The following is a 16,329-nucleotide window of genomic DNA, read 5'->3' on the forward strand; positions in this document are numbered from 1 at the left end:
TACAAAATCATCAAATAAAACAATACAGCAATCTGTATCAGGCCAGAACCAAAATGGGCCTTGTTTCGGCAAATAATTTGCCTTCCTCAGGGGTCCTTAAAAATAAGGGGGAAAAAAATGATATGGAAAATAATAAAACTGTTTGTAAAAGTGATGGTATTTAAAACTATGGTATTTATAATTAAGAATATAAAAGTCTACACGGTTGCTGTGTGTGAATGTACATGTTTGAACTTGAACGTATTGAAATCACACTGACCTTTATGCGAACCTTCATTTAAATGAGAGGCATCAATACCTTAGTGAACCTAAGGAATAATGGACACATCCTTATGATACAAGATTAAGAAACCAAATTAGAGAAGCAGACCACGGCATAGAAGAAGAGACCCAATGTAATTGTTAAAAATGATTGACTCACCGTTATGACGTGTGTCGCAAATGCTAAGCTTGCTAAGACAGCAGCATTGGTGTCGTCTGAAACAGAAAGCCGTGGTTGTGAAATATGGTGAACGAATGAAACCTCATAGACCCCCCCAGCTACGGAAAGATGTGAGACAATGCTGTTGAAAATGCAAATGGATGAAATACAAATAACCGTGAGGGGTGTCAGTAAAAAAAAACCATATAGGCTATATAACAGTTTTCTGCTACCCCTAGTATCGGGTCACTGAGCCTAATTATTTCCTCCTTTCTCTTTAGATGGCTTTTACAGGGGGGATAAGTTGATCAGCTTGAAAGAGATAGCCAACGAGGCACTGCAGAAGTGTAAAGAGAAGTAAGTTCAAATGGTAGAGATGCGAGCTGGTCTTGGCTGTCATGTTGAAGTCTTTTTGCTGGTATGATCCTCACTTGGGGAAAGAAGGATGAAGATCATTGCTCTTGGTCAACATGAATAAACACATTGCCGATGAAAGAATGTCAAATCTGTAGAATTTTTAATCAGCATAGCATAAGATTAGAGACAGGGACAAATTTTCCCCATCCCCGCAGGAATTCAATTTCCCTGTTCCCCGAGTTTTGTCGCTGACCCTGCCCCGCTCCTGTAAGCTCTGCCTTAACCGCACAAGCCTTGAACACTTGTGATTTTAAAGTGTTTGAGGCTTGTGTAAATGAAGATAGAGCTTGCAGGAATGGGGAAGGGACGGGAAAATGAGTTTCCGTGGAGATGGAAAAATTTGTCCTGGTGTCATTCTGTATATAGCATGACACTTACTGTTTCTTGTGTGTGCTTTTGTCATGTCATATGAAGCATAGAACATCTCTTGTCTCTAGAAGATACATAGACCAGTGGTTCTTAAACTTGTTCTGGGGGACCCCCTGCCAGTTGGATTTTCAAGATATTTTTTTAAATTCTTTATTATTTTCAATCTTGCATCAAGTGTACAAATAACAAAGCATTAAAATTGAATACATCACTTGACATTCATTCTAATTTATGTCATATTTACAAAATGGAAAGAGCAATTGCTATACAACAAGGGAATTATAATAAATTTAATAAAATCTGGGAGCCATTAACATCTTATTGCAATGAATAGACACCATTTTCTATTGAAAAGTACACTTTATTAATGTAGGGGGAGGGGGAGGTTTAAATATTATTTTCAAGATATTCCTAATGAATAATGAACCTTGGGTTCTACATCTCCAACCCTGTATGTCATGTCTGTCTGTCCAAGTAATATTGAAAGCTCTTCCAAAGGGGACCGTCTATTAAATGTCAAAATGTACAGTGCTGTGTAGGCCTTTCAGCGCTCTATAAGTGATAAATAGTAGTAGTAGCTTTGCATATAATAGAGGTGACAGGCATGGAAATCTGCCTCAAGCATATTCATTAAGGATATCTTGAAAACCTGACTGTCTGGGGGGTCCCCCCAGGACAGGTTTAAGAACCACTGACGTAGACCATTAATCCTGTGCTTGTTTTCCCTAAATGGACTCCATCTTGGGAAACTTATGTCATCCACTCTAGGATCCTGACTTTTTAATATATAAATAAATTAATATGTACGAGTATATTAATATAAATAATATGCACATACATACATAAATAATCCTCCCCTTTTACTAAACTGCGGTAAAGGTGGAGGAGTGTGTGGTGCAGTGGTTGAAGCTATAGCCTCAGCACCCTGGGATTGTGGGTTCAAACCCCACACTGCTCCTTGTGACCTGGGCAAGTCACTTAATCCTCCATAGCCCCAGGTACGTTAGATAGATTGTGAGCCCTCCGGGACAGATAGGGAAAATGCTTGAGTACCTGATTGTAAAACCGCTTAGATAACCTTGATAGGCGGTATATAAAATCCTAATAAAACTTGAAACTACTGCAGCCTAGAGCGCTAAATGCTCCAACACTTCTCCAATGCTCATAGAATTTCTATGAGCATCGGAACATTTAGTGCTCCAGACCGCGGTAGAAAAGGGTAAAAGGGAGGTGGGGGTAAATTTGTTTTGTTTATTTTATTTGACATACTGCTAGATGATCTTAGAAAAAATCTTCAAGGCAGTTCACATAGTTTAAAAAAATAATTGAGTTTTTGTTCTATGTCATGTACTTGTATTTTGAATAAAAATGAAATTGTTTGTTTGAAATGCAAAGATATAAATGGGTAACAGTGATACAGAAATTTGAAATGTTTTGTAGGTAAAACATCAACATGATATCGTGTCAGTATATTTGGTTTTTAATTTTAAGGGGTTTTCCTGTGAAGAGGTGCATTGTGGTGAAACACTTGGGCAGAGACGAGCTTAAAGTCAAGGAAGATTATAGCACATCTCCGCCTACCAAGAGAATGTACCTAGATATGCAGGTATGGACTGAAAGAAAACACAGAGCAAGGGGCAAGGAGTTAAAATGAAAGTGAATCCTCTTGAGCAGAATACTCCACAAATCTTGGGATCTAACCTGAAGTTTTGACGTTTTATTCTCTCCTTGGAGGAGTAAACCTATAATGGCAGCAGGCCGTAAAAGAGACCCTATCTGGGAATATTTTAATGGAGTTCCTCTACCTATGAGTAAGACACGATTTAAATCAAGTTTCACTGACCAGTGATTTAAATTGCAATTTAAATCAAATCCACTCTGTTTTCCTTGTTCTGCTATGTTTCTTCTGATGTTGACCTTATCTGCTTTGTATGGATCAATATTTTATCATGTAATCAGTGAGGGATTTTTTTTTTCAAGCACTGGATCAGGTCTTTTAAATATTTTGCACTGCTTTCTCAGAAGTGGCTGTGCTGATTACAACAAAGGCCCCTGCAATACAAATAGCCATCAGTATTCAGCCTTTTTGCTGTCCTAACAGCTTAGCTAAATGGATAGTGGCTGATATTACAGATTGCTCCTGCACTAAACCATATGGAAAGCTGTTAGAATTCTCAGCGGCACTATATAATATTCATAAGGCCATCATAGTGATGTACATAACATGGCTGCATAAACATTTACATATGATAGATGAGAGGGTTGGGGAAGAGTAAAGAAAGAATTAAAACTTGATTGTTTAGAACAGTATCGCAAACTGTGTGCCTCCTGAGATTTCAGGTGTGCCGCGATACACTGGCGAGGAGAGTCGTCCACGCCAACTGACTGCCTACATGACGTTCCTCTCGCGGTGAGAGGCATGTCCTATAGGAACTCAGCTGGCGCAGATGACTCTCCTTCTGGCCGGTGTCTCCTCCTCTCCCCACACCTCCTGGATCCCTCCACCGAAGCAGGTCGTGCAAGCGCAGACCTCAACACGATGACGTCACGCATGCACGTGACATTATCGCATCAACGTATGCATACTTCTGGGTGCCTTCTGGCCAGGGCACTGGATTTAGTGTGCCACCGGCCGGAAAGTTTGCGAGATACTGGTTTAGAAAGACAAAATATATTGGACCATTGTACGACTTCTTGACTGTTTGTTGTTTTCCAATGAAAAAGATTTAACATAAAACATTTAATAATTCAACAAATTAGACTAATGTCTAAATCCGGTAAAATACAGAAAGGGAAGCAGCATAAGTACTCTTAAATAGTCTTTAGGTTTTAATTTTTTAAAAAGCCTCACATGTAGGTCTTGCCCATATTTCTGTGTCTTTCAGTATGTCCATGTTCAAAGCATTGTATCGAGTCAGAGGCGTGATGGTTTACAGCAGGTCCTACTAGGTTGCCAAGGGCAGTTGAGGGACATTGGCAGGGTGCTATTGGAAGGTCAGCATTTCATGGCTAGCAAACAGGCATTAATAGAGGAAGCCGTAATGGGAAAGGGAAACTTTGGAGCTCTCAGAAAAGACCACTGGGTGCATAAGTAGAAATAATGACTTTGAACAAGTAATTTAGACCTTGCACTGGAATACTGTAGTAAGTAACCTGGTCTGTCTGAAGCTTGCCCACCTCAGAGTGACTAAAATGAATGTGCAGGTGCTGTTGGGTTGTTCAATACCGGTATCTCCTGCGGGATTTCTTCTTGATAAATTTGAGGCTTTTCGTTTGATGGCCAAATCGGGTTAGTTATTTGTTCGTAAAGCTGGGCTCTTGGCTAAAAAGACCATTTTGGGGGAATGGACCTCAGCTCACCCACCATCTTATTGGGCGTGGAGTAATCGCTTACACGCCCTTATGATTCTCGAGAAATGTAAGGTGCCGGGGTTCCTTTCGCCAATCTCAGTTTTTCCTTCAAACTTGGAGCTTCTGTATTGATTTTTTGTCTCACCGGGCTCATAGCTCTATATACTTAACACTTTGAAGATTTAACTTCCCCATGTTTGGGTTTTTTTTCTTATTGGCAAGCTGGGAGGGTTTCCTAGACGATTGGGTTGATTACCCCAAGCTAACATAAACCTCCCCCCCCCTTTTTTTTTTCTCTCTCTTTTTTTCTTTCTTCTCTTCTCTTTTCTTTTCTTTCCTTTCTTTCTTCTCCTTCCAAGTCTTCTAGGGTTTGGGGCTGGGTGATCAGATGGGGTAATTTAATTTTTTTTTTCATTTTGCTGCAGTTTGCTTGTTTGGTTGACAGCCGGAGGATCCTAAGTGGTTGTGCATTTGTTCCTTTTTCTTTCTAGGCCTGTCAGACACAAAGGCCTTGGGATATTGGTTGGTTCCTTTCTACTGATACTATTTGGGGTTGTTGGGGGAATGGGGTGAAGTAAATGCTGCTTTGTTTACCTCATTGGAATAACTACGAGATGGCATTGTATCTTCCAAAACAGACAATATTGTTTATTGTTAGTATAAAGACTTACAAAATTACAACAGCAAAGGCATAGCAGAAAGAAATATATTGTCAGTTCAGAATAAGCAATGGAGAGTAGAACTTGCACTCATATGCTTAGCAGGGGGCTAGCAGTTCCCCATAGCATAAGTAAGTGAATCTCTCTGGCTCTACCGGTGATGCACGTGTTTTTTTATACAGAGAAATTCTTCCTTTGTTTCAAAAAGCACATCCCAAAACTCTGGTCATGTACTTCCCTATTGGTACAAAAATGTATACCTAACTATTCCTCCCCCCAGTCCACGCCTCTCTCACTTCCCCCCCCCCAGGAGGGGGGCCCGAGCAGAAACAGAATTCTTCGTGAAATTTCTTCCTCCAGCTCTGAGATCTTTATCACTTTGCAGATGCTAATTTGTGGCTTTACATCGCTGTACATCTTCAGGATGGCGTCCTTGTATGCTGAAAGTTGGCAAGGGTGACCTTTCAACACCCCAGCTGTGCTTGGTTCCCATAACTTGCTTCAGAGACAGGCAGCAAATGTTTTGGTACCAAGTTCTCTCATCTCTCTACACCCACTTCGTCCTGCAGGGATCCTTGCTCGTTATAAATGTTTTATGGCTTTCCAGGGTGCCTGGCATATGTGAAGTCATACAGCACTGATAACAGTTCAGCAGAACCTTGGAGAAATATTCTCCCAGCAGGGAATGGAGACAGGAACTTTGCAGCACAAAGGCCAGCTAGGTTAGCATTTCAAAGGATACATGTGTTCACAGACAGCAAGGTACAGGTTGAGCCAGGCTATGGGAAAATATATGTTAAAAATGTCTGTAGTGTCCAGCATACTCAAGTGAGGCCAGTATATCCAGGTTATCCATCTCAGGGGGTATCATGTACTTTTGAAGATGATCCCAATTTTCGGTGTTCACAGCCTTGTCCAATTTCTTTGTTTACTTGTTATTTCTGGTTGTATTCATTTTCATCAATAAAAAAGATTTACACTAAAATGAATGTGCAGGGTTCACAACATGTATATTTTAACTTTAAAAAGATGTATTCCCTTTGATGCAGTTAGGTCAAGATAGCAAAATACAGCATATACTTTGTATTTTGAAAACTATGCATGCAACCTTGTCTCTAGGTGCTTTTTAACATGCTTACTTTACACTGGCTAATAATCAAAGCTAGTTACAAGATATATGTGATGATAGAACTGCAGACTGACTATGGAGGCTACTTAAAATTGCCTCATTGGAGGGAAATTTTCAAATTCATTTGCCCAGATAAATAGGTTGTCTGAAAATTGCTCTTTAAATCTAGCTAAAATTAGACATAGAGTAGTTATGCATTTTTAGCAAGACCGAGGAGAGGCATTCTTGGAGGGTGTGTGTGTGTGTGCTAGTAAGGAGTGGAATAGGATTGGAAAATAACATGCTTGCATTGATTGTATTTTTAGATGTTCACATGTTTTTCCTTAGAAATTTTGTATCCGTGGATAGTTTTCAAAAATTGGATTTTGAAAATTAAGTATAAAGGATTTGCACACAGTTCAAAAATTGCCTCTCTATATCCTCTATATAAAGAGATTATTGAAATGCACATATGGTTCTCAGAGCACCTCAAACTGTTTGCCACAACCCTGACTAAAACACCAGTTTTCTAAGCAGACACCATCTTTGTGGATTTTTGACAGGAAGTAAAGAAAGAGCAAGCAAGGAAACTTCATCCTCAGGTATTTACCTCCCAGCTGTTGCTTGTCTCACTTTTTTTAACATGCGACATTCTAACCCAAAAAGCGCCACTCTGTCTCCTTGTCAGCGCGTGTGTTAACACCAGTTCTGGTTGCATGGTGGTGGTAGCAGAGCTCAGTATTGCACTGTGATGCTAAAAGGCTGTCTGTTGTCTTTTTTTTCCTCTTCGTGTCATTGTATAGATTTTTTTTAATGTATGTCCAATTTTAAAAAGTTGTATTTGCATTGGAAGCAGTTACTGAGAGGAATTTCTCACAGTGGAGGTAGTGAGAGATGCAATTTGGTATAATCGGAGCAGAAGTACAGGTCTCCCCTCATATTCACAGGGGTTAGGGGGCACAGCTCCCTAACGAATATTTAAAAAATCGTGAATAACTTTAGGGCCCCCATCCTGACTTCTTCCCACCTCCTAGAGCCCTCCACAGCTTACCTTTAAAGCCCTAGTGGACTATTAGTGAAGCGGGGCAGGAGCAATCTTCCTACGCTCCTGCTCCATACAGATCTATAAAAAATGGCTGTTTCAGGTTCCCGTATCGGTCTTCTGAGACCACTGGAACTTGAGGCAGCCATTTTTGATAGTGGATCTGCAAAGGGCAGGAGTGTAGGAAGACCGCTCCTGACCCACTTCACCGCTAGACCACCAGGGCTTTAAAAGTAAGCTGTGGAGGGGTCCGAGAGGCAGGAGAGAGGTGGGATGATAGAGATGTGTGAATAACCTAATCCGTGAATCCTAAACCCAAGAATATGGAGGGGGGAGTGTACTAATCTGCACTCTGGTAATGATTATAGCCAGGGCACTTCATATGCCTGTTTTTTCTCAGTGGAAGTTGTATAACAACTTTGCTTTTCCCTTTTTTGTAAAATCATTCACTGGAAGTTGTAAGTTGGTAGCTGAAGTGCTATATAATTATAAACAAATTTTGTTAGAGGACCGCAAATACAAGCTTGCTCAGTCTAGGGTGAAAAACTTTCAGGGAATATGAAATTTCAAGTCTGGATTTATAAAGCTGCAGGTAGGAAGGTTAAGAAGAAACATGAGTGGTCGTAGCTGCCTGGAATAGATGGTTAGCAGATGTGATGGCAACTAAGAAGAAATGATGAAGGACTTGAGGGTCAAAGACTGCAGAGGTTAGCAGTGTTGGTATAACAGGTTTCTATAAAGGCAATGGTAGCCTGTGGAAGAGAGTAGTCCTGGATACCTGAACACACAGATAGCCAAGAGGACTGGGGTCCCTTGTTTGCTGAAATTTGATTATAGACTCTTGAGTCCAGACTAAGTTATACTTTGCTACTAACAAAATGGTAAATTTTGTCAAGCTAAGCTGCTGTTCATTGCCTTAGGTGCATCTCTTCATAAAGGCAGTTGTTAAATCCTGATAAATAATTTTTTTTACAAATAGTGCATATCGCTTATAAAAATATGATGGACCTCTCTAGACTAAAGACCTGTAAGTTGGCTGGATAATTCAGACAAAGGCGGCATTAGTTTTGCTGGTACTTGGGATTATTATAAAACTTGCTGAACAGCAAAGGTTGTGCCATTGTCAAGTTACCACCCTTAAGGTGTTTTATGGGGTTTGGAGGGGGGGGCTGAACCCTGTGTGTGAGTACTTGGGCTGCAAAATGCTTCTGTCCAGAGGTTGTACTGGGCAGACAGAGGCCCAGAACAGGAACTATGCAGTTATCTGGAGTCAAGTGTCTGGCGTTGGAGCTTGACTGGAAACTGGAGTCTTTAGGTCACAAGGCAAACCCAAACTTTTGGGCCAGGAGCTGGAGTCAGCAAGTAGGTTGGAGGAGGGGCTAGAAATGACAGGAACAGCAAATTTGGAGCGGGTGTCACAAAGAAGTTTATGAGCATAAGCGACAGCTACAGAAGAAAAGAATAGCACTATAATGAAACAGGGTCTCCTCTTAAGAACTACATACCAGTGGTAAAATTCAAATCATAGTGGGGTAGATAAAGCGATTTTAAAATGAGCAGAAAGGCCAACCAGGCCTACTCCTATTCTTCCCACCTTCATAGGGCCCACCTGGACATGTTCTGGGGGTCTGAGGGGTAGGAATGAAGCTGACTTGCTCCTTCTCTTGGCAGCTGGCTTCTTAAAATGGCTCCTGTGACCTCTAGTGGCAGCATTGCAGTACTGCCATGGGCAAGAGTGAATGGGCATTGCTCCTGCACTTGGATCCCACTGGACCACCAGAATGTGTCAAGATAGGTATAGGGAGGTCTATAGGGATGGGAAGTGTGAGGGTTGTCCTGGTTGGCCCTTCTAACCCTCAGAGGGGAGGGAGGGTGGTGCTGTGAATATCTACTGAAATGTCTGTCATCTTCCTCTTTAATTTTTAATTCTAAGCTGTTGATTCAAAATATTCTTGGGCATAAATGGTCTGTCTCCCTTACTCAGTTAAGCACATAAGGAATGCTGTGCCCCTAGAATATGGCCAGACCATCAGAATACTAGGGTGAAACAGTCTCCATCTGTCTGACTGAACCCAGCGGAACCCGTCTCTGTGCTGGAGTTGGGGAATAGAGAATGACACGGGGACAAATCTTCCGTCCCCACGAGTTCTTTTCCTGTCCCTTTCTAATTCCTGTAAGCTCCATTCCTGTAAGCTCTAATTCCTGTAAGCTCCATAAGTGTGCGAGGCTTGTGCAGTTAAGGCAGAGCTTACAGGAATGGGGCAGGGACAGCGACAGAGCTCGCGAGGAAATTGAGCTCCTGCGGGGACAGGGAAAAATGTGTCCCCTTGTCATTCTCCACTGGGAGGAGGACACGATCTGGACAGCAGTGGTGATTTTCCAGCAGGTCCAGCCAGGTTGCTGACTCTGACCCTTTTGGAACCTCAACAAATTCACTTTTCATGAATTTGCCATAAATTAAGGCTCAGTAGAATAGGAAAAGGGGTTTTCTGGCTGCCAGTTCAATGATGATAGAAGCCAGAAAGTGCAGATGCCCAGGCTGTCTAGTGAATCTTGTCTCGACATCTGCTGAAGGAGGAGGCTTCCAGTGTTAAAGCAGCTGTCCACCCAATCCCTCATGTAGAAGAAGGGAGGTCTAGGTGGCAAGGGAGGGGGCACAGAAGGTAGACATCCCCCCAAATCACCTCTGCTGGATATCCTCATTTATAGGCCTGTGGAAACAGGAAATTAAGCTTTTTCCAGTCTCTTATAAATAGCACTTCATTCTGAAGGTAGTCCTCATCTGCTGAGAGAAAATCCATTTCTTATTAGCCTTTGTCTGGGGGCTGGAAGGAAAATATGGACGGAGTGAGGGAGAGGCAGAAAATGCAACACGCAGCTGACCACAAGTGTACAGTGGTAACTCTAATGGGGTTGCAATTAAATGTGTTTCAGTCATGCACCTGCTCCTCCCCTTGTTAATACAGGCCTGAGTGGGGTTATAAAGGACATCGACCCTGCTGTGATGGTCCTCAAAGTATCATGAGCATTGGTTGTATCAGATGACTATCCTTGACATTCTGTTTGTCTGTTTAGATTGTAAGCTCTTTCAAGCAGGGACTATCTTCTTTGACTCTATACAGTGCTGCGTACGTCTGGTAGCGCTATAGAAATAATTCATAGTAGTAGTAATAGGGTGAAGAGTTTCAGTCTTTGGGAAGCAGAGCTGAGGTTGTGATGTCATAATGCTTCATTCCACCAATAACAGCCAACCTCATCAGTGATGACACAATGGCTTGATAGACCTGTACTCCAACCCAGCCAGCAGATTAACCTCAGCCCTTAACTGTATCCATGACATCCTGTTTGTCTGTCTTTCGAGCAGGGACTGTCTTCTTTATGACTCTGTACAGCGCTGTGTATGTCTGGTAACATAGTAACATAGTAGATGATGGCAGATAAAGACCCAAATGGTCCATCCAGTCTGCCCAACCTGATTCAATTTAATTTTTTCTTATTAGCTATTTCTGGGCAAGAATCCAAAGCTCTACCTGGTACTGTGCTTGGGTTCCAACTGCCAAAATCTCCATTAAAACCTACTCCAGCCCATCTACAACCTCCCAGCCATTGAAGTCCTCCCTAGCCCATCCTCCCCCAAACGGCCATATATAGACACAGACCATGCAAGTCTGCCCAGTACTGGCCTTAGTTCAATATTTATTATTATATTCTGATTCTAGATCCTCTGTGTTCATCCCACGCTTCTTTGAACTACGTCACCGTTTTCCTCTCCACCACCTCTTTCGGGAGCGCATCCAAGGCATCCACCACCCTCTTCATAAAGTAGAATTTCCTAACATTGCTCTTGGCGCTTGGAATTCTCTTCCGGAGGATGTTGTGGCGGAGACTACTCTTCTGGGTTTCAAGCACAAGTTGGATATACACCTTCTTGCAAATCATATTGGGGGATACGGTAATTTCAGGTCTCCAAAATGGAGAACCTAAATGGGTCGCCGCGTGAGCGGATCGCCGGACTTGATGGACCTCGGTCTGATCCGGTGAAGGCATTTCTTATGTTCTTATGTCCTTTGGTTTTACCATTTTCCTTTCTCTGGAAAAGATTTTGTTCTACGTTAATACCCTTCAAGTATTTGAATGTGTAGCACTATAGAAATAATTCATAGTAGTAGTGTGAAGAGTTTTAGACATTGGGAAGCAGAGCTGAGATTGCGATGTCATAATGCCTCAGTCCACCATTGCCTAAGAGCCAACCTCATCAGTGATGTCACAATGGCTTAATTGTCCTATACTTGGCTTTCATAAAAATTGCCTTATTGGGACAGACTGAAGGTCCATCAAGCCTAGTATGCTGTTTCCAACAGTGGTCAACCCAGGTCCCAAGTACCTAAGTTAGAGTCCAAGTAGTAAAACAGATTTTATGCTGCTTATCCTAGGAATAAGCAATGGATTTCCCCAAGCCATCTCAATAATGCCCTATGGACGTCTCTTTTAGGAAATTATCCAAACCTTTTTTAAACCCTGCTAAATTAACTAATTTCATCACATTCTCTGGCAACGAATTCTGGAGTTTAATTACATGATGTGTGAAGAAATATTTTCTCAGATTTGTTTTAAATCTACTACTTAGTAACTTCATTGCATGCCCCCTAGTCCTAGTATTTTTGGAAATAGTGAACAAGCAATTCACCACTGATTGTTTTAGGCATGTTATGGGGTCTGGCATGGTCTGGAACATTGTGAGTATTTGACAGTGGTTTTTTTTGAGTTTACGCAATACTTGGTCCTTTCCAGCTTTTGCTTCAGATTAGGTTGATGTAAGAAGGTATCAACAGTGGAACAAAGAATTTTTTTTTCCAGTGACACAACCTCCAGAAGTGGATGTATTTCTCTAGTTTTAGCCTGCTCTGGGCTATAGATTAGCAGTAATCAGATTCATTTCTACTGGAAAATAAGTTGCTCAAATATTTTCCTGTTTTTAGCCACATCGCATCAACCAGTCAAGAATCTGTGAACTTAAAAAAAAAAAATAATTTTAAAGAATCTCTGAAGTTCCAGTGTTTTTCTCTCCTAATATACCCCCTCTTTTATGTACGCGTGGCGTGGGTTTTAGTGGCGGTAACTGCTCCGACGCTCGTAGGAATTCTATGAGCATCAGAGCATTTACCTCAGCTGCCGGCGCTAAAGTCCACGCTATGCGTTCGCAAAAGAGGGGGCTAGAGTCTTCTCTAATAATGTCATTTTGTCTTCCAGTAAGATCCATGATGGATTGTTCTCTAGTGTCATTGTTTCTCTCCAAATTCCCGCTATCACAGCGTATTCTTTGTTTTTGCAGACCATGTGGGATTCAGACGTTGACGTCTGGTGGCACGACCTGATGAGAGATGCCAGTAAGGAATGTGATCCTGAATGGTGCGACTCTGAGGATGAACTCTTCATTTTGTACACTAGTGGCTCAACCGGTAAACCCAAGGTACAAGGCTTCAGCATCTGTTGCATGCTTGGGGGTTCCACGTAGAGAATGACAAGGGGACAAATTTTTCCCTGTCCCCTATAAGCTCTGCCTTAACCACACAAGCCTCTAACACTTATTATTTTAAAGTATTTGAGGCTTGTGCAGATGAGGACAGAGTTCGCAGGAATGGGGTAGGGGCAGGAAAAGAACTTGTGGGGACGGGAAAATGAGTTCCTGCGGGGACGAGAAAAAAATGTCATTCTCTAATTCCACATTAAAAAAAAAAAGTTGACTAAAGCATAGCATGTCATAATGGAAACTGGGCAGCATAAAATGCCACAGCGAGTAAGCAAGATGTAGTCAGTCCAATTTAATTCTTGGCTTTCTCCTCCATGCCTTCAAGAGTAGGCATCCTCTGTGTGTATCCCATGCTTTCCTGAGCTCCTTTACCGTTTGTCTCCAGCACCACTACTGGAATGCAATTCCATGCATCAGCCATCTTTCCAGTGAAGAAATATTTTCTACTCCACAGTTCTTATATCCCCTCTTGCTCTCAAAGCATCATATGCTGACCTCTTGTTCTAGATCAAGTTTCAAGTTTATTTTAGATTTACTATCGCTTCAGGGCAGCTTACAGTCTAACACACAATAGTTTAGAGAGAGAGAGAAACTTAAAAATGGACAGACACAACAAAAAGGAAGAATAAGAGGGGCAAGCTACGATACTGATAGAAAAAGAGGGGTGGGGTAATACACCAGAGTGTGCTGCGCTGCCATCCAGGCCCAACTCTGCTGAGAAATATAAAGGGATTAATAAAAAACATCTTGAAATTGGGTTCTAGCTCAATTTTGAATTTATGCAAACATAGGTTTAGTGGTAGGGAGTTTCATAATTGTGAGCCCTGAATGGCAAAACAGAACTGTATATAACTTCACAATAGCTAGGGACTACTAACTGATTTTGGTGAGCTGATCTGAGAGATCATGATGATTTACAGACCTGTCCTGGGCGATTCCCAGCCAGTTGGTTTCTCCGAATTTCTGCAAGAAATATGCCACGAAGGTAAAATTTTATGCAGTGGGCTGTCTCGTGCAAATCCATTGCAGATATCCTGCAATGGATTTGGCATGTCACAGGCATAACAAGCAGGCAGCTTTTGAGTTGCTGGAAATAGTCCTAGCAGCTGTGCTCAAATGAGCCTCGGATAACTGAGAACATTTAGAAGTGCAGCTATGAGGACTGTTTGGCTTTGTTTTCCTCTGTTCTGGCTTCTCAAGGTCACTGGCTGGTCCAATGACTTTTATCACGTGCCAAATTCCCAGGTTGGCTCTGGTTCATGTCTTTATCAGGGTTTTGCTCTGAAATGTTTTGGGAGGTTTTTCTCCAGTGTGAGCAGTGAAATTTAGTAGAGCAAACTATAAGTGTTAGAAAGCATGATTTGTTTGTGAACCAAGAAGCAGAAACTTGTATTTAAAAAAAATTCCCTTCATAAGTATACACTAGAATAGATGACATGTACATCGCATACACAAGATTCTATCAGTTATGAGCGTCTATGTGCATAAGGATACAACCGCCCAGACAAGCATCATTCTTTGACGTGATTGGTCCTTAAAAACTAATGACAAGTAATTTTATTTTTATATTTTATGCAGTAGTTACCCTAATTTAAGCAGCAAAGCAATCTAGGATTTGTTACTGTTTGGCTCTTCTTATCTTTGCAAACTTGGGTTTTCAGTTCTGACAGAAATTAAATCAAAAAAAAGGAGAATAGCTGCAGATGGTGGATGATACAAACAATTTGAGTTAGTTAGGTTTCCTCTTCAAAACCTAATGTGATATAATGTATATTTAATACTGAGTTTTAAATATGATTAGACCAACGTTCTATATGCTTCAGGACAAAGACTTTCCAGAGAAAGGAAAATGGTAAAACCAGGGGGCATAATTTGAGGTTGAGGGATGGTAGACTCAAGAGTAATGTTAGGAAATTTCTTCTTTATGGAGAGGGTGGTTGATGTATAGAATGCACTCCCGAGGGAGAGGAAAACGGTGACAGAGTTCAAAAAAACGTGGGATGAACTCAGAGGATCTTGAATCTGAAAATAATGGGTATATATTGAAGGAACTAAGGCTAGTACTGGGCAGACTTGCACAGTCTGTGTCCTATATATGGCCATTCAGTTGAGGACGGGCTGGGAAGGGCTTCAATGGCTGAGATGGTTTAGATGGACTGGAGTGGGTTTGATGGAGACTCCAGTAGATAGAACCTAAGCACACTACCGGACAGAATTCTGGGTTTCTGGTCCAGAAATATTTAAGAAAAGGGATCATTTAAATTATTAATTTATAGAACATGTATGGTTGGGCAGACTAGATGGACCATTCAGGTCTTTATCTACTGTCATTTAGTTTGTTTACTATGGAGATGGTGTGCTTAGGTCTGGGAAGCAAGACAGCTGTCGCCACTATGGGGCCTTTGACCCTGCCCTTAGGGGGAACCTCATGACAGATGTTTTGCCAAGGATTCCATTTAATGAAGATGGTGGGATTATATAAGAATACAAGATGAGCTATGCCGAGTCAGATGAAAGTCCTTCGAGCCCAACATCCTGTGTCCAAGGTCCTTAGTACCTGAAAATCTCAATGAGTAGATCAAACTTCTCATAGCTCATTTCGAGGGATTGGTGATGGCTTTCTGATGTCCTACATGGCTAGTAATTATTAATGGAATAAATGGGAGTAAAAAGTATGTATAGACGAGTTAGAACTGTAGGGTCTCTCTGAATGTTAAGCACAGTCTATAAGTAATTCTTTTTGCTTTCTTGTAGGGTGTTGTGCATACCGTGGGTGGATACATGATCTTTACAGCAGCTACATTTAAATATGTTTTTGACTACCATCCTGAAGATGTGTACTGGTGCACTGCTGATATTGGATGGATAACTGGACACTCCTATGTCACATATGGACCATTGGCCAACGGGGCAACGAGTGTCTTAGTAAGTCTGAGAGACTGTCCTGATCTCAACGCCTTTCTTAAGTAGTACAAGACGTGTCTTAATGCTTCTTGTTCCAAATTAGCAATACCCTCAGAAGTAAAATCCTGAAATCCAGGTGTTATCGCTGCTGAAAATGCCCAGTTAGAGCAAAAAAATAAGCTGGAAATGTTGAAGGTGTTCAGGGGGCATGACCCCTTGAGTTACGATATTTGTAACTTAAGTGGCCAGGCTTAGCGGGAAGGCTTCATAAAATGCAGGCATATTTGCCTGCTATGCCATGGCTGTTTAAGTCTGAATATCACCATAATAGGCCATTCACTAGCTGGCATTGAATATTTGCTGCTGGTCGCTGGAGAAATGGCCTAGCGTTATCTGGATAGAACGTTGGCCACAGGCAGTCAAAGTGCTGCCCACCATCAACTTACTTTTGGGACTAACCAGACACTTTTTCAGTTGTGATAACACTTCCAGGAAAATGTTGGCTCTTATTGTGGATTTCTCATTTTT

The 16,329-nt window shown here is 41.6% G+C and overlaps 1 protein-coding gene across 2 annotated transcripts in view; it reads left to right on the forward strand.

The window, feature by feature from the left end:
- Positions 1-16,329, forward strand: part of ACSS2 (acyl-CoA synthetase short chain family member 2) — a 55,969-nt gene that overhangs the window by 19,794 nt on the left and 19,846 nt on the right. The window contains exons 6-10 of one of the 2 annotated variants that reach the window (XM_033962980.1): positions 703-778; positions 2,699-2,813; positions 6,889-6,927; positions 12,700-12,837; positions 15,652-15,822. In XM_033962980.1, coding sequence (XP_033818871.1) covers positions 703-778; positions 2,699-2,813; positions 6,889-6,927; positions 12,700-12,837; positions 15,652-15,822 — 539 coding nt within the window. The remainder of the gene's footprint in view (positions 1-702; positions 779-2,698; positions 2,814-6,888; positions 6,928-12,699; positions 12,838-15,651; positions 15,823-16,329) is intronic. The other variant, XM_033962982.1, reaches the window with a different exon arrangement.

Source organism: Geotrypetes seraphini, chromosome 11 (genome assembly GCF_902459505.1).
Source record: "Geotrypetes seraphini chromosome 11, aGeoSer1.1, whole genome shotgun sequence".
NCBI lineage: Eukaryota > Metazoa > Chordata > Amphibia > Gymnophiona > Dermophiidae > Geotrypetes > Geotrypetes seraphini.